The sequence below is a fragment of the Aythya ferina genome, assembly GCF_964211825.1.
Source record: "Aythya ferina genome assembly, chromosome: 10".
In the NCBI taxonomy this organism is placed as follows: Eukaryota; Metazoa; Chordata; class Aves; order Anseriformes; family Anatidae; genus Aythya; species Aythya ferina.
The window spans coordinates 10,350,750-10,368,256 of NC_140306.1; the positions used below are offsets into that span (position 1 = coordinate 10,350,750).

Here is a 17,507-nt window from a genome sequence, read left to right on the forward strand (position 1 = left end):
CTTGGAGTAGATACTCACTGCTAGCAGAACTTTACATGAAAGGTAGAATAGGTTTTATGCAGCTCAGGAAACTAGCCCACCCCCCCTTTTTTTTTTTTTTTTTTTTTTTTTAAGAATTTAAGAGGTCACTGTTAGTTTCTCTTATTCAGTGTAATTTCTATTTTCATCCTTCCTCCAGTGCAACTGAACAAATTAACTCCTGTAGATTTTGTGGGATTGGCTCCAGTTCTTTTGATTGAATTCTATTATGTTTATATTTTTAGGGGTGAAGTGATCAATGGGGGATTTGGCCTGGTTTTGGATGGGTCCACAGAGGCTGAAGAACGAGCTAAGATGATGCTCAGCTGGGATGTTTCCAATGGAGTAAGTAAAACTCACTATATACATTCACTGGCATATGCTGCCAGGAATAATCATAGGTGAGTGGCAGGGAAATTGAGTTGCTGACTTGAAAGGTCATTTCTAGCTGTTATTGCTATGATCTTGGCAACTTCTTATTAGCCCTACATTAATCAAATGTGTAAATATTTTGCTAAATTGGAACCGAGTGATTTTATTGCTTGAACACATTTGAGCCTGAATATTTCACACTCTGATATGCAATTCATAATGCAGAGACTTGTAGTGCATTGGATACAAGCAAGTGCTTCTTTCCTTTGTGCCAATACATGATGTTTTTTCATCTGGGATACCTTTCTTGTACACAGACCTAAATGCAGAACTTTGCTATTGAAAGAGACTGCCTGTCTGTGGAGTTTCACTCATACATGCTGGCAGAGAATTTGGCTCCTTGATTTCATGTTTTGAAAATGCATTGAGTGTCATTTATCCTTTTATTTATCCAACTGAAAAAGCATCGGTTGTTTAAATCAGATTATTATCTAAATAAAAGGTTTGTTTTTACCAAACTGGGATGGAGTACGTAAGTTTTTGTAGAGAGAATTTTGGGAAGTATCTGAGGTACATGGCTCTACCAATATTATCAGCCCAGCAATATGCTTCTGCAGGAAAATGTTTCAAAACCATCCAAATACTCATGAAAATGAAGTACCTATTAACAAATTACTTCCAAAATTAGTAAGGAAACTAGAAACTGGCAGAGCTGAAAGATTTATTGTAATGAAATTGGGTGCCAGTGTTTGCACAAATACTGCATAAGATGGGATGTGGCATGAGAAATGTATGATTTTTACACCCATTGATTTTCTTGTCTGACAGGTTGCAAGACGCTGCTGGTCAGGTAATGACTACGCTTATGAAACAATCTGCCAAGCAATGAAAGAGAATGTCACGTTGAAGGTGACTCTTCCTCAAAAGGTGGCAGATGAAGACATCTTAGAGCAAGCCCTGCAAAGTTAGTGGTATTCCAAGTGCACTGTTATCCTGGCAGAAACATTTGAAGCTGCTTCCTTGATATCCTACCTGTGCAAATGATAAAAGCTTTGCAACTGTCTCTTCCATGTGAGTTTTTGTTGTTATTTTTTTCCTTGTTAATAGTGCAGACCTGTATTGGTCTGTGACAGGTCCACTGTTGTCAGGAACAGCCTTTTCACTAACAAAATGGAGGAGTATTTGCAATGAGAAACTGTTCATTTTAAGAAAATGAACTGGAATTTTGTCCCATATATATAAAAATATTCCTGATAATTCAGAATTTGAGGAGACTTCTTAGCTCTGGCAGATCAGACTTTGAATTGGAAATTGGAACTGTGTCCTAATTCAGTCTGCTGCTATCAGCAAATAGTCATGAAATCCAGTAGTCAACATGCTGATTTGTAAAACAGATTTATTCTTTGGCTGTTGGAGTATGTACTAATATTACATGTGCTGGAATCAAACTTTTCTATATTACCATAAAAACATTTAGTTATTGCAACAGAAACAGACAGATAAACTGTAAATGGCCAGTGCAGCTTGCCTGCATGTGTTTCTCCCTGAAATCATTACCTGAGAAAAAAGAAAATCTAGTGCCAATTATTTAGGTAGGTTGGGAGGGGTGGTGGTGGTGGAGGAGAACCAGAGGGTGGTAAGTAGTAGACCACTTCCAAACATCTTAGACTAAGGCCAGAAAAACATGGAACAGCTCATAATAAATTAGTGGGAGTCAAATTCTGCCTCAGTGTGAGATGGTGCCCTGCTGCTGAATCTGCCATGTGCTTTGCTGCCTCACACCAATGGGTTTCTTCTGTAGAAGTGCATGGCACTTGAGCAGTTTACAAATGGATGGAAACCTTCATAAAATCTAGATTCTGAGTGCTGGCTGACTTTTTCTGATAAGAAATAAACTAAAGCATCAAGGGCAGGATGATACGGGCTTCCTTCACACAGAAAATGGTTATAAAGGGAGAGATAAAGTCTTTTGGCCTCCCTTCTTCCAAGATAGAGATAAGAAGACACAGACCCCAATATGCCTAGATGCAACCAAAAGAAACTTCCTATTTTGCACTTGAACTTACCATTATATTTAACAGTAGCTCACTGAATTATATTTTGTTCTAATCAGCTATGAGGCTGAAGTGAAATCTGAGGCTAACTGTGAATGAACTCCTACGCATACATATTGACAGATACATATATCTATATTTATATGCACACATACAGAAATGTTTTACATATTGGTACGTGTACAAAAATAGTTCTCAGCTATCATTAGCCTCATGTTAAGTATGGCCCTTGCCTACGGGCCTCATTCTGACAGGAACACAGAGTGCCAGCGGTCCCTGCCTCAGCGTGCACGTAATTCTGGACATGCACCGCTGATCCTGCCTGGCATTCGATTTGCTTGGCACGGGATCCCTCACCCCATGGTGGGAAGGTGGGGGTTACACAGGTAAACCCATGCTGCCTGCTGCAGGTGAGTGATGAGCTGCGGTCCTTTGGACTGTCGGGCCTCAGGAAAGCAAATAATTGTTAGACCCTGTGGCACTTACCAAGCGTGCAATCACTGCACCCCTGTATTGCCTCTGGTGTCAGGCAAAGAAAACCTTTTAATTTTATTTTTTTTTTAATCAGAAATCAGTTCTTTACTCTGTTCACATACTGTGTGTGTCTCCAGACGAATAGTGAGTCTGGCATCTGCTTGCAGCTGAACCTTCTGTGAAGTGCAATCTGCAGTTCATTGGAATTGCTTTACATTATGGAAAAAACACACACATTGACAAGTTGTACGATTGAGACGTGAGTAGCTGACAGCCAGATTTGACAGCCTTTGCTTTGACATATGTTATGTGTTACCTATTATTAATAACCACACTGGGTTGGGCCTAAAGTTGGCATCTCAGTAACTATCATACAAAACCACTCTAGTTTTCATAGCCCCAAAGAACTGGGGTACTGTTTTGTTATGAGGAACATGCAGAGAATATAATGGCTTTCTGTATTACAGAATCTACAGCTGCTCCATAGTCGTCATGAGTTTTTCACCATTGTGTTATTTAGTACTGAGACACCTGCCAGCATGCTCACCTTCACATCCCAGACAAAACACGGGAACCCTGTTTTCCTCCTTGCAACTTTACTGCCAAGAGGACATAACCTTGCAAGTATGACTACATTAATGTCACTCAAGTCCCTGGGAGTTTGTAACTCTGGTCTACCTGTAGGGAGACACGGCACCTGAAGGTATATGTGAGAGCTTCTAGCTGAAGATGAGGCTATGAAATATTTGTCTATTAATTAGTATGAATATGGCAAAGGGATTACAGAAAGGCAATGATAATTTTTGAGTTATACAGTACATGCAGTTATGTGTATACTCTTAGTCTACTTTGTGGTCCTTTAATGGTATATTTCAAATTACTCAACATATGTGAACTGAGGTTTACAGTACCTTTGGGAAAGCAGAGGGGAACAGCAACCTGTTCCTGCCTGCTGGGAGGAAACAGAAGGTGATTTTGCCCTGGCCTGGCCTATGGCTTCTGTGTGCTCAAAGATTCCCTTTCTGAGCTTGGCTGAGCCTCCTTATTTTTTTCTGCCCTCTGCTTGTTTGCAGAGAAACTGGGACTATGAATGAGCAATTGTTCTGTCTCATTCAGTGAGGATGCAGATGTCATTTCTAGGTAGATGACCTCACCGCTGGAAAAGCTCAATGCAGGCAGAGCAGTCTTTCAAACCACGCATCTGCAGTCATTGTGTCAGATCCTGACAGTGGATATAGAAGTAGTGAATTTTTGTAGTGAGGTTCCAAGCTTGCCACAGGCTGGTGTCCTTCCTATGAGCTGCAGTACCTCGATGCTTTCCTCGTAACACAGACACTTGTCTGAAAACCTTTTGTGTGGCTGCAGATAGAGGCAAGAGAACATCAGAGCCTTGTGAGGAAGAACATGCAAGACGTATGTATGTCTAAGTACAGTGGCTTTTGAGTGCATAAAGTTTCTGATGTCTGTTGCTTGCTCTCCTGAGCAAGATACTAGTTAGAATCTTGTCAAGTCTCTCCTGGCAATGGCAAGTTAGATTTGTGGCTTTTTTTTTGTTTTATCCTTCAGCTTTGACATCAACTTGGGATGAACCTATGGCTTGAGCAGTAGGTCCTGGGCACATTTTTCTTTTCCTAGGAACGTGAAGGAGAGCTGCTCAGAGGTGAGATCAGGATGGCCAGGGGCAGCCAACAGGAGGAGTGACCCTGACCCAGTCAGCACGGGGCTAACAGGGATTTTGGGGAGGCTGAGCTCAGGCACCCAGAGCCTTCAGCCTCTGCACAGACAGCTGTGGAGGTGCAGAGTGGAGGCACCTACAGTGGTATTGCAACAAATACCAACTTCCCCAGAGCCAAGTGTGGCTGGACAGCAGTTCCCCATCCTTGCCGTTGGAGATCTGATGCAAAATTGCTCCAAGGAAAGCAGAAATTTGCCCAGTGGAAGAATCACAGCACCATCTGCTGGGACTTAGGTTATTTCTACCACAAACTGCAGAGTTCTCCATTTTGCTTAAGACTGGAGCGAGAGAAACTCTCCCAAATAACTGGGGGAAAAAAAAAATGCACACCACTCTTTATGCATTAACTACCTTTGTACTGTTTTTTTTTCTGTTTTTTTTTTGTGTTTTTTTTTTTGTTTGTTTTTTTTTTGTTTGTTTGTTTTTTTGTTTGTTTGTTTTTTTTGGGGGGGGTGGGAGGACGGGGTTGTTTTTTTGTTTTTTAGGACTTCCACCACCTTCAGCCACTCGCTTCTGCCTGTCCCTCTGTTGGTGACACTGGCAGCAGGGTGAGGGTTGGGCCAGGTGGTCGTGAAGGCCTTTTCCAGCCTTAATGATTCTAGGTAATTATTGTAGGATTTCTTGCTGGACTCCCTCCCTTGGGTTCCCTCTCTGAGGGGCTGGGGTGAGGGAGCAGCACAGCCAGGACTTCAACGTGGGGGAAATAACTTGCATCCCTCAGGGCTGGTTCATAATGCTGTTTTCATGATCCTAATAACAGTGCATGGGCTATTTTGCCAAAACATTCACATTTTGCTACACCATTCACATATTCCACCTCTCCCACCACGGCTGCAAGTTTAGGAGCGCTCTGCACTGACACAACTTCTCTCCTGAATTAACATTAATAATAATAACAATAAAACAACTCCAGCGGTGCCTTTGTAGGGCACCACAGCCCCAACCCCACTCCTGCAGCAGCTCCGCTCCGCAACTCCACTCTCCGCCTTTTCCCCGCCTCCCGCTCCGCTCCGCGCGGCTCCGCGCTCCGCGTTTCCCCGCGGGCCGCGCCGGCCCCGCCCCGCGGCTCCGGTTTCAGCCGCTGCTACAGGGACCCCCAAGATGGAAACGCAGGGGCTGCCCGCCGCGGAGGCGGCCCGGGCCCGGCCCGGCGCCCAACATGGCGGCCCCGCCGCGCCGCCCGCCGCCCCGCCGCCCGCCTGGCAACCGCCGCCCGCCGCCGCCTCCTCCTCAGCCTCCTCCTCCTCCTCGCCCGGCCTCTACGTCAGCTTCCCGGTGCTGCTGCTGGAGGAGAAGCCGGAGCCTGGCTCCAGCCCGCTGCCCGGCCCCTGCGCGCCGCCGGCGGGGCCGCAGCCGCCGCCGCCGCCGCCCGACAGCGACGGGCTGCTGCTCGTCTTCAACGTGGTGCGCGGCGCCGCCGAGGCCGGCCCGGGCTGTGGGGAAGCGGGGCGAGAGCAGCAGCAGCAGGAGGAGGACGAGGGCGAGGCCCCCGCTTCTTCTTCGCCGCCTCCTCCTCCTCCACCACCACCACCTCCTCCTCCTCCGCAGCCTCCGTCCCCGGCGGCCCGTGAGGTGACGGAGGAGGATGATGAGGAGGAGGAGGAAGGCTCCTTCTCGGGCACCATCACCATCAACAACCAGAGCCTGGTGGTGCGCATCGAGAACGGCGTCCTGACGCTGGGGCCCGGCGCCGAGCAGCAGGCCGCGGGCTCCGCGCTGCCTCCTCCTCCTCCTCCTCCACCACCTCCTGCGGCCGCCTCGTCAACCTCAACCTCCTCCTCCGAGCCCCCGGGTGGGCCCCGGCCGCGCTCCCCGCCGGCTTTCCCATGCCCGGAGCCCCGCTGCGGCCAAGCCTTTCCCCGCAAGCAGCAGCTGCGGCTGCACCGCCTGACTGCTCACGGTGGTGGAGGAGGAGGAGGAGGAGGAGGAGAGGAGGAGGACGGCCGGGGGGCGGCGGTGGTGACGGCTGCCCGGCCTTTCAGCTGCCAGGTGCCGGGCTGCGCTTGGTCGTTCGCCACCGCCTACAAGCTGCGGCGCCACCTGCACTCGCACGACAAGCTGCGGCCCTTCGTCTGCTCCGCTCCCGGCTGCTCCAAGCGCTTCACCACCGTCTACAACCTGCGGGCCCACAGCCGCGCCCACGAGCAGGAGGCGGCGCACAAGTGCGAGGCGTGCGGGCAGCGCTTCCCCAGCGCCGCCCGCCTCGCCGCCCACCGCCGCCGCAGCCACCTGGAGCCCGAGCGGCCCTACCGCTGCGATTTCCCCGGTAAGGCAGCGCCGCGATGGTCCCTTGGCTTTTTCGTGCCTTTTCTCGCCCGTTGGGGTTGGCACCTGATAGGGATGGGGGCGCCCGGCCCCGCCCGCCGGTTGTTTTGCAGCCCACGCTCGGTTTTGGGATCGCCCTCTGGGTCTCCAGCAGGCTCCTGTTCCTCCACCGCCTCGGTTATCTGGGAGCTTGGCACCTTTCTTACGGCTTTGGTAGCCTGAGGTTGAAGCACAGGTCTTTGGCTGTGTGCCCTAGGCCGGGCTCTACGTGTTCTCATCACTCACCTTATCTAAGTAGCTATAATTGATGCAAATAACATAAAAAACAGCACAATCATAGTTTTTTCTTTGTATCTGGATGTACTATCCAGGAAGACAATGAAGGTCGCTAACTAAAACAAAACAAAGCAACACACCTTTCCTGAACTACTCCTGTATCAAGCTGATTCGCTGTCTCCCTTCTTTCCTCAGGCTGTGAAAGGACCTTCATCACAGTGAGCGCGTTATTCTCCCACAACCGAGCCCACTTTAGAGAGCAAGAACAGTTTTCCTGTTCCTTCCCTGGCTGTAACAAGCAGTATGACAAGGCCTGCCGACTGAAGATCCACATGAGGAGTCACACAGGTATTCATAGGGGCAACTTGCGCCTTGGGGAAGTAGAAGAGAAAGCGTCAACAGTGAATTTCAGCTTGCTGGAAAGACTGACAGTCTTGAGGAGAGGAAGAAAGATATGAGTTACTTAAAGGCAGTGAAAATGCTTGATACTTGGGATTCTAGGAGTCCACGGGACATACTGCCCAAATCTGAGATAACAATTGACATGCAAGAGATAAAGCTTTTGGCATGTGAGCTTGTTCATAAAAATCATCATAGCTCTATTCCCAAGTTCATAGACGTTCAGATTACTGTGTAAATTCTAATCTTGTTCAAAATAAGATGCTAAAAATGATACTCAGAACATGTAAAACATCTGTACTAAGACTTGGAACAGCACAAAGATATATTTCAACACAAGCAAGCACTCCTGACTTGGAAGAACTACTGCTAGGCTGAAATCCAACATTTTAGTGTTTTTAAGACAATTTCGTGTACTTGCTACTGTCCTCTGTTTTCCTGGTTTCATGGCTTTACAATATGTTTCAAGAAGTGTCCCTTTGTTAAGTGAAGGTTAATAGAAGTGGTGGAAAATACAAGTACTTCATTATACTGTAATCAACATGTATTCACAGGTCATGGAAACAGGAAAAAATCCTCAGTCATGTTTCTGTTTTGAACGATGTCATCACTGTTTATTGAAGCAACTTCAAGATAGCTGTAGGTTATTTGGAAAGAGTATTTGGGAGAAAATTAGGAGAACACTGGGGAAGGTCTGGTGTTGGAAAACAAACAAGGCAGGATGGACCATGATTGCTGAACGAAAAAAGAGCACAAAACCAGGAAAGACCATGTGTTTTGACAAGCACAAGATGGATTGATAACAATCCTTGCTCCCATGTACACGTGAGAAAAGGCAAAGTCCTTGTGTTAAACAACGTTCAGACTTTAGGAGAGGGAAGGTGGCATCGCTACTCAGAAATCATTTGCCTGAGGGGGTGGTCAAGTCTTCTTGTCTTAATCTGATTGAATTTAAGTAGCTTTTGAGATTTCTTGATAGCAGTGTGTAATTTGGTATTATATTATTAATGTAACCTTTCTTTGCTTAAGGTGAAAGACCTTTTATTTGCGACTTTGAAGGCTGTGGCTGGTCTTTCACCAGTATGTCCAAGCTGCTGAGACATAAAAGGTAGCCTTTTCCGATTATGCTCTTCTCAGTCACTTGCTGTTTATTATTTTTTCATTATTATTGCAGAAGTTAAGCAGCGGGTTTAATCTTGCCTTTGGTGGTTTCCTTCCTTTGTAGGAAACATGAAGATGACAGGAGATTTACGTGTCCAGTAGAAGGCTGTGGGAAGTCTTTCACAAGAGCAGAACACTTGAAAGGCCACAGCATAACCCACCTTGGTACAAAACCATTTGAGTGTCCAGTAGAAGGTATAGTTCAACTTTTGCATTAACTGATAATTGGTGTACATATAGCCTAAAGGTTGTGTGCTTTTCCCCAGACACAAGCTAGGTACAGGATCAGAGAAATTCAGAGTGAGTCTTCTAACACAGTTTGAAGAGGTAAAACAGAAGAAAGTAACTTAATTTAACTGAGTGATCATTTTCAAATTTATGGATTGCCAAGAAAACAGGGCTTGCTCTAGGTTAATTTTTTTTTTCCTTTTATGCTAAAAAAAACTGCTTTACTCTGGAAAATCTTACTTCTGATGCTCAGTTTCTGCAGCTCAGATTGGTTCGTCAGAAGCTTGGTTCATCAAAAGCAGTGAAAAGTACCATCCAGCGCTTGCAAGGCTCCATTTGGCTGCTGTGATGTGATCTTGGGTGTTCAGTGGTTGCTCTGTGATAGGCTCTGCTGCTGGAAAGGCAGTGTGAGTGTTTTCTGTTGTGGTTTGTGGTCACATGGGAACCTAACTGACTCTCTGAGTTTCTTAGCACTACATCCATTGCTTCAGTAAGATTCCAGGAATGTGAATGTTTTGTGTCTGATCTTGAATATTCTTCCTCATAAAGTAAAACAGCTCCCCTTGGTGATTGTTTCTCCTTTTAATGTTTTTTTCCCAGCAGCCAGCATGAAGAGTTTTCACTTAAGATGATGCAGTAAGGAAGGGATGTACTTTACACTGAATGATTTAGCATTTCTTGTCGGAAATGAGATTGCTGAACTATTCTACCCACTGAGATATCCTCAATGTAAAACAATAAAATGTATGTTTGGCTGTCTTCTGATTCCTCTGAACATATGTCCAGACACAGCAAAGCAACAAATAGAGTTCTTCAGAGCCATTTTGATTTGTTAAGACAGTAAAAAGAAACATCAAATTGAAGCTAGATGAATCTGTAAAGCTTTCTGTATCTTTTTGCAGGCTGTTGCGCAAAATTCTCAGCACGCAGTAGTCTGTATATTCACTCCAAAAAACATCTTCAGGATGTGGACTCATTAAAGACGCGTTGCCCTGTATCAAGCTGTAATAAATTGTTCACTTCCAAACACAGTATGAAGACACACATGGTCAAACAGCACAACTTCAGTCCAGGTAATGAATTTTTTTCAAACTGTGGCAAGGTGCAGTTGAACACCTAAAAGTTTCTAAAAGCTTCCTCCTTTGATCTTTCATATTCTTTCGTCCCCGTTGTCTGATGAAAAGGGGCCCGAACCCTGCCCAGAAAGATGAGTTGCCTTTACTATACTGTTGCTGTTTTATCTTCACTGTGTTCCCTAGAGCAGATGACAGTATTGTCTGTTTGTGCACTTTGTTATCCATGTTCTTGTATCCTAATAGCTCGTTCTCCTGATAAGTCATAGCATTATCTTCTTTGTTTGTCCTAGCAATTAAAGATGTTTAAACTGTATTCTGCTGCAGATCTCCTAACTCAGCTTGAAGCAACCAGCTCCCTCACACCCAGCAGCGAACTTACTAGTCCGGGACAAAGTGATCTCAGCAACATAGACCTGGTGTCCCTGTTCTCCAACGTGTCAAGTAACAATTCTGGAATTGCAACAGATATGGCATTAGTGAACTCTGGAATAGTCACGATAGATGTTGCTTCGGTGGGCTCAACTCTCGGAGGAAACCTGCCTGTCAGTAACAGTTCTTTAAGTCAGGCGGTTGATCCCTTGATACTGGTGGCCAGCAGTGACATGCCGCAGAGCCTGGACAGTTCTCTCTTGCTGGGAACCAGCACAACAGTTCTACAGCAAAGCACTTTAAATTTGGATGATGTACAGACTGTCAATGCAGAAGCCTTGGGTTCGCTAGCGTCTCTGTCAGTGAGGAATTCCAGTCAAGATGTGCACAGTTTGACATCCAGCAATAATTTAACAATTGACACAGCCACTTTGACTCCTTCTAGTAGCCTTGGTGGTACCAACGTGCCTGAGTTACTAACGCCAACTAAAATTGAACGGAATTTGCTTCCCAGCTCGGACGTTGTTGGTCAGCAAGAGGGCAGCAAAGTAGTGACTCAGTTTGTTTTCTCCAACCCTCCAGGAAGCTACAGTGCTCAGAAAGAAATGGATCTTAGCGCAGTCACTGGCAGCTCGTTTTTGGTATGCAGTAGCTATACTTGTTTGCCTTTAGATGAGTGAGACACCCTGAATTTATCCATTGCTACTTACACCTTATAGGCAGACTCTTTTCTTGGAGTTTGCAGGTGATGTGTTTCGACTTTTTTTATTTTGGATGAAGAATGTAAGATGTTATGTTGAATTGTGTGTTGTCAGAAGTACAATCAACATGGTGATAAGTTCTGTTAAGAACAGTTGGAATTCTGGTGGTGAGAGTGGAGGGAAAACCTTTCAAAATAAGGGATTTAAAAAATAACCATCCATCTGAGGATGAAATGGGATGTACAAGAAAACCCAGGAACAAGATGATCTCATGTACGTTACGTGTACATTAGATGCAGGAAAAGATTTAAGTTAGGAGAGTAACTGAAACGTTTTCATCTTAGTCCTCATTCCCATAGCTGTTTCAAATAGTCATTCCTTTCTGCTTTCTTATGTTATTGGAAGCCTGTTTATTTACAGCATGAGGTATTCTTTCTATTGTGATGTTTACCATATTAAAATCTGAAAGCTTATAAATATGGAGCTAACTTCCTTTTGTGTTGAACTCCAGATATTAACTACATGCAGGTAAGTTACTGAAACCCTAATGTGAACAGCATGGGAAACTGGAATTCAGTGTTTGCAATATAAAAGATAACCATGACTGGGAATTCATTAGTCTGTTCTCATTGTCTTGGTTAGTTCTTGCATTCAAAACACTTTGCACCCTTTGCCCCTCCCCTCTTTATTTTTTTTATCCCCTCAGGAGAGCAGTGGGTCTGCAAGAACAGACTACAGAGCCATTCAGCTAGCCAAGAAAAGAAAACAGAAAGGGAATGGGAGCAGCACAGGTGAGAAGATGCTCATTTTGTTAAATTTGTTAAACACAAGTATTTAGGGGTTTTGGCAGTGAAATGGGAGAAGATATCAGTTCATTCTTAAGTAACCCATCCATTTATTGGTAGTTAAAATAATTATGCCTATGGTTTACCATCTGTTAGTAAGAAAATGACGTTCTGTGGAGTATCAAATTCACAGTAAGTTTACAAAGAACTTTGCACCCTATGTTCTGTGATGTTTAAAAAGATGATCCTTCCATCTCTTCATTTGCTTTTTATTTTTTCTTATTAAAACGAATATAAAAAAGTTAAGGTCGCTTTTGGTCTTACATTGTGGGTTTTCATTTATTCTGTACAGACAATGAAAAGATCAGCTGGATTTCTCTTGCTTCTGTTTTTCGCTTGGTAACAATGTTTATGCAGTGTTAAGGAACTTATTTTTTCAGTTACACAGAAATACTCAAACATCTCTGTTAGATTTTAGTCTTGTAAAGAGCAGGGTGAAATTTAGGTCATGCAGACATGGAAGTATGCAAACTTCATTGCTTCACTATGCTTTTTTTTTTTCAGTTTAGAAAAATTGTGTACATGACTTCTCAGGAAATGAGTTGCAAAATTAAAAATAGAAAACAAAGTTCTAGTTCCTAATTCCTCACTATAACAAATGTGCTGGTATTTCTGTTCTACCAGAGGGGAGAGCCCTAAGCTTAGCAATTTGTGATGTGGTTTTAATGACATTCATGTAGAAAGATAACTGCTCAGTCAGCAGGTGGAGTTCATCAGCTGATTGCTGTCTGGCCTTTTTAGCTATCAGATGGTGCTTAATTATATTGCACTGTTCCAGGCATTTGCTGTGTAGTGCTAATTAGTGGTGCAGTTTAAATTAACTGCATAAAATTGAAAAATGCTAGCAAGAAACTTTGGCAAATTGCTTCTGGCTATCTAAATATTAAACTGTCTTTTTCAGGGGCTTCTGGCTCTGGTCAGAGGAAAAGCAAGGGTGGTAAAGTAAGCCCTACAAACTTTTCATCATCCAATACTGGCAGTCGACTGGGTGGCAACATTGTTCTGCCAAATGGGGGGCTGACAATAAGGGACCCTGCCACTGGAGCACAGTATGTGCAAATTCAACTTTTACAGGTAAGAGCTGAGGAGGACAAACATGCTCGTCTCTGTTACTTGAGCTAGCACATTTACAGGCAAATCTGACTGACTGTGAACTCAGGTATGACTGCCCCTAGAGAAATATTCTCCTGGAAGTTTACATGAAATGTGGCTTTAGGGAGGTGTAGAAGTGCCTGAGAACAGCTGGTTCAGTCATGCAACAGCTGGGGCCAGAATCCCAATGCATTGCACAAGTGGATAAGATAATTTATTTGGTTTAGTGCTAACATTCAGTCCAGTCTGGACCATATAGGCACTGTAACTGTAGGGAGCATCCTATTCAACTTCTTAAGCTGAACTTTTTCCTCTTTGAAAAAGGAAAGTCTTTCCCTTTTACGACCCACCTCCACTCCTGTCCTTACCTTCCACCAAAATTCTTGCATTGCTCTCTCTTTGTCACATATACAAGGTAAATAAAACTGACACGAAAAGTTTTCTGCAAAATGAAGTTTTAGCTTAAACTAGTGTTCCTCTAAACTACTGAAATAAGGTTTGAATTTATTTTTTTTTTAAATACTTAATAATCCATGTGGGCTGGTTGGTGGAGCGTGTTGGGCAGTACATTTTTGGTATGGTGGATATCTGCGTATTATCCAGAGGGAAGGTAAGTTCCACTTAAGATTTGGTATGGAGGAAGTTATGGACAGAGTTCTTCCTCTCTGTCTTTATAGGTTTGGATTTAAGTGGTAGTTAGCTTTCTTCATATCTTGGTGGGTCTAGGCTTTATACTAGTACAGTGTAGTTGCTTTATCAGATCTTTTAAGACTCTAAGGTTGATTGAAATTTGCTGTATTGTGCTGAGATGCTTCAAAGTCTTGTAATTACATCATGTTTCTGCCTTCACAGGATGATCCCTCAGGAGAGGGAGATTTACCCTTTCAACTGAGCTCTCAGTCCTCCTCATCACATTCTCAGCTTACAGTGGATTTACCTGTTCACATACTTCAGGTAGAGCATGTCTAAGCTGCTGGGTTTTATTGGCTTGCTTGAAAGTGAATATAGCTTACTGTGAACCCTGATGTTCTGCCTAATGGAAATACCTCGTTTTCCATTAGGAGTTCAGAACTGCACTGCGAGTTTTATCTTGTGTATGTTACCAACCTGTGATGCATCATAGCCACTTGTTTTTCTTCCTCTGCTACTGAGCAATGAATAACTAAACGTTACTAATTTATTACTGAAGTGCCTTATTCTTGTTTTCCTAATCCCATTCTGCAGATACTAAGTAGGTCAAGAAAGAGGATCAGAATTGATATTCTTAACTGTAACAGGCTACATGAAGGGTGGGAAGTGGGCAATAAAATCGTGGTCCTAGACGTCAAAGAGGTGTCTATATGAGAATGGCTGTTAAAGTTTGCTCAGTTCTGCAATCCATGGTTTCACTGCTTGTTAACTACTGAGTGTCAGTGGAAATTCAGTTGTTCAAATGCAGAAAGTTTCATATGGCTCAGTGTCTTGCTGCTAGCATGAATATTTTGTTATCTGCTGTTCTGGTAAGCTGCTTGTCAGTGAATATGAGCAGCTGAGAACCAAGCAGCAATGAGTGATTAATGGATATACATACACCAGATTTTCTATTTGACCATGTGGAGCTATGGTTTTGTTAAACTCTGCCATGCAGTATTCTTACCAAGCGTGTGTGTGTCTTGGATAGAAAATAATTTTTTGTATTTGGGAGAAGCACCTTACTATGATAAATGTAGAAGTGCAGGAGTACTAGGATCATTGGCTGTGGTAGAGAGTTAACAGAGGGAAAGCAAATAGTCAGTGATTTTAAATTTTATCTCCCTTAGTAATATTTGTGTGAAATTTTCCAAAGAAAAAATGGAGTGGCACTCTCTGAGTGGGTCCCTGAAGTAGGAGAACTTTGGGTTTCCTCTAAACAGTTAAAAGCGTTTCTCTGATCTTGGATAAATGTCAAGGTAGTCTTAGTGATAAGCATTAAGAGCATCTAGAGCACCACTGAACTCTTCATGCTATCTGTTTGCTTTAACAGGAGCCACACAATTCCACTGAAGATGATGCAGGTTCTGATAACTCTCAGTTCACTGGAAGCACAATAAACTTACAGGATCTGGAGTGACCGTTATTAAGAACTATTACTTGAAAACAAATTGGGCAATCATGTCTCAACAAAGTGAGATAACTGTGTGGGTCTTTTTCCAAGGAAAATATGAAAACTAGGAGTACTGGACTATGGGTTGCACTCTTTGCAATTTGCTAAAGACAGTTACAGCTGAAAGATTTTCTTAAAAAAAAAAAATGTAAATCCTACTTGATGTGCCTGTGTAGTATAACCTGTCTGCCTAATGGTCACAGAGACCGAGGCAGGCTGCTGTACAGTGTTGTTTCAGGGAGAAGTACTGTATTAAACTTCAAACTGAGGTAATATTTACTGTTTTCACAGGAAAGCAAGTATTCTACAGCTAACAAGTACAAATTTATAAACCTCTGCCTATGACAGTTCAAGCTTCCCTTCCATTGGTCTCCTGCTGAAACCAGTGGCATTGAGAAATTAAAAGCTAAAATTTGCAAGTATTTCACATGTGCACACACACAGATTGTTTTGGCCCCTGTGTTTTGGCAGAAAACTGGAATAAATTGTCACATGTAACAAAGTTAATGTCCTACACCATGAAAATGAAAGCTCTAAAGTCTTTGTTTTAGCAAGCTAGATTCTAAATGTTAACTTAGCTGTGAATCAGTTTGTAGCTCATGTTGAGTTTCTCCCTTTCCTTGCTCCTGCATCCCAAATTATCTGCTGAATTCTTCCAGCAAAACTTGAAAAAAGAACTGCAATAGAACTGTACTCACTGTAAGTGATTAGCTAAAACTCCAACAGTGTCTGAGAGAGGTTAGTTTTATCTTTGTGTTCCCTTTTTTTGGGAGAGATGTTGACCGTCACATAAATTTTAAGCACCTTGATTATATCTCATCTATGAACTGCTGCCAAGTTAGCTGTAAACTGGCCACTACCTTTTTTTTTTTTTTAATTTTTCCCTTTTTTTTTTTTTTTTTTTTATGGAACACTGTTAACACTTTTTTGTTATTGATATCACAGAATATCACATGCATGTGGAGCTTCCGTCTGGTTTACAGAATATGCAGTTGTTAGAATATGTTGGGAGGGGAAAAGAATTGTTACTAGATTTGTCCCGTTGAAAAGCTGCAGTTTCTGCCGGGGGGTGGGGGGAAGAGTTTGTATGTACTGTACTTCCCTGGATTGGATTGCAGACAGTTAAGTAAGTTTAGGGTTGTATAGGGGGGAAAACCACCATTTGGTTACATTTTAAGGTGGCAATTTAAATGTTTCTTATGGTAATGTACTGAATGCCTATAAAATTATGTATAGGAATTTGATAAAAGGGTGTATGTACTGTTTTTTATTCTCAATGAGGTGTGTGTATGCACGTATGTGTATATTTTTTATGAAATAAGATATGTCATGCAGAAGAACGTTGTGATCTTTCTAATCTTGCACATATTTATTTATTTTACAGTTTTACTGATGTTGAATTCACACGAGGTCATTCAGAAATGCTTTTACTTCCTGTGCCTTTTGAACTATGTATGTGTCCAGAACAATACTTTTTTTTCTGGTTGATGGGAGGGGGCGGGGGGGAGTTTACAGGTTACATTTAACTTCAGGTCCTGGTTTGTAGGCAGTATTTTATCTTCTGGTTTAACCAGTCTTTATTTTTTCTATCTTTTGCTTAACTATCTGAGCATTGAGGTCTCTCTGTTCCTCTCATCCTGAGTTTACAGCATATGTCCAGGGAATATCATAACCCTCTCAGGTGGGGTTTCGAAACCATGCTAATTGGTAGGGGATATACTTGATGGCTGTGACCACAGCATAGAATCCACTCCTGAGAGGTAGAAGGGTTGAGGAGGAATCATGCTGAAGGGACTACTGGTGTTTTTCCTAGTGGTCACCGTGCTCTCTCTGGAAGCTGAAACTCCTCAAGCTCCCATTGCCTGTGTTAATCTGTTTTCAAGGACCATACCAGTTCTTAATCTAATAAAATGGCCAAGGAACACACGATCTTTTTATGGGACTTGCAACTGAATCTTTATACTTCTGAAAATGTACCTCATTCAGCTTTGTAAATGAATGTAAAGCGCTAACCTCTGGGGGCCGAAAATTGGATCACTTGGCTTGAAGTCCATTGCTGGCAATGGATACCCGAAGAACTGCTGGTGCAAAAGGGTTAATAAAGTTTTTTTTTTTATGGTCAGTTTGTCACTGGGTGGTGTTCTTTGTATGGATGCATCTGACATAAAGCTAACGGTCAATAGCTTGGTTTCTGTATAGCTTTTTTCCTTTGCTCAAGTTATTGATATATAACAAAACCCATCCTTTAGGCTAAGGGATAGCCTCTGTTTTTATAGTCATTCACCAGGTTTGTGACTTTAATAGATGTCTGGTAAGTGCC

The 17,507-nt window shown here is 43.1% G+C and overlaps 2 protein-coding genes across 3 annotated transcripts in view; both read left to right on the forward strand.

The window, feature by feature from the left end:
- UROC1 (urocanate hydratase 1) overlaps window positions 1-1,458 on the forward strand; it is a 38,697-nt gene extending 37,239 nt beyond the window's left edge. For both annotated transcript variants that reach the window (XM_084530743.1, XM_084530742.1), the window contains exons 19-20: window positions 264-363; window positions 1,219-1,458. In XM_084530743.1, coding sequence (XP_084386869.1) covers window positions 264-363; window positions 1,219-1,359 — 241 coding nt within the window. In that variant the 3' untranslated portion in view covers window positions 1,360-1,458. The remainder of the gene's footprint in view (window positions 1-263; window positions 364-1,218) is intronic.
- A 3,643-nt stretch (window positions 1,459-5,101) lies between these two features.
- Window positions 5,102-16,527, forward strand: ZXDC (ZXD family zinc finger C). The gene is made up of 10 exons (XM_084530741.1): window positions 5,102-6,919; window positions 7,390-7,542; window positions 8,623-8,701; window positions 8,819-8,949; window positions 9,885-10,055; window positions 10,383-11,068; window positions 11,835-11,919; window positions 12,875-13,047; window positions 13,918-14,019; window positions 15,068-16,527. The coding sequence occupies exons 1-10, from the start codon at window positions 5,755-5,757 to the stop codon at window positions 15,152-15,154; spliced, it is 2,832 nt and encodes a 943-aa protein (XP_084386867.1). The 5' UTR covers window positions 5,102-5,754; the 3' UTR covers window positions 15,155-16,527.
- Window positions 16,528-17,507: the final 980 nt, after the last annotated feature.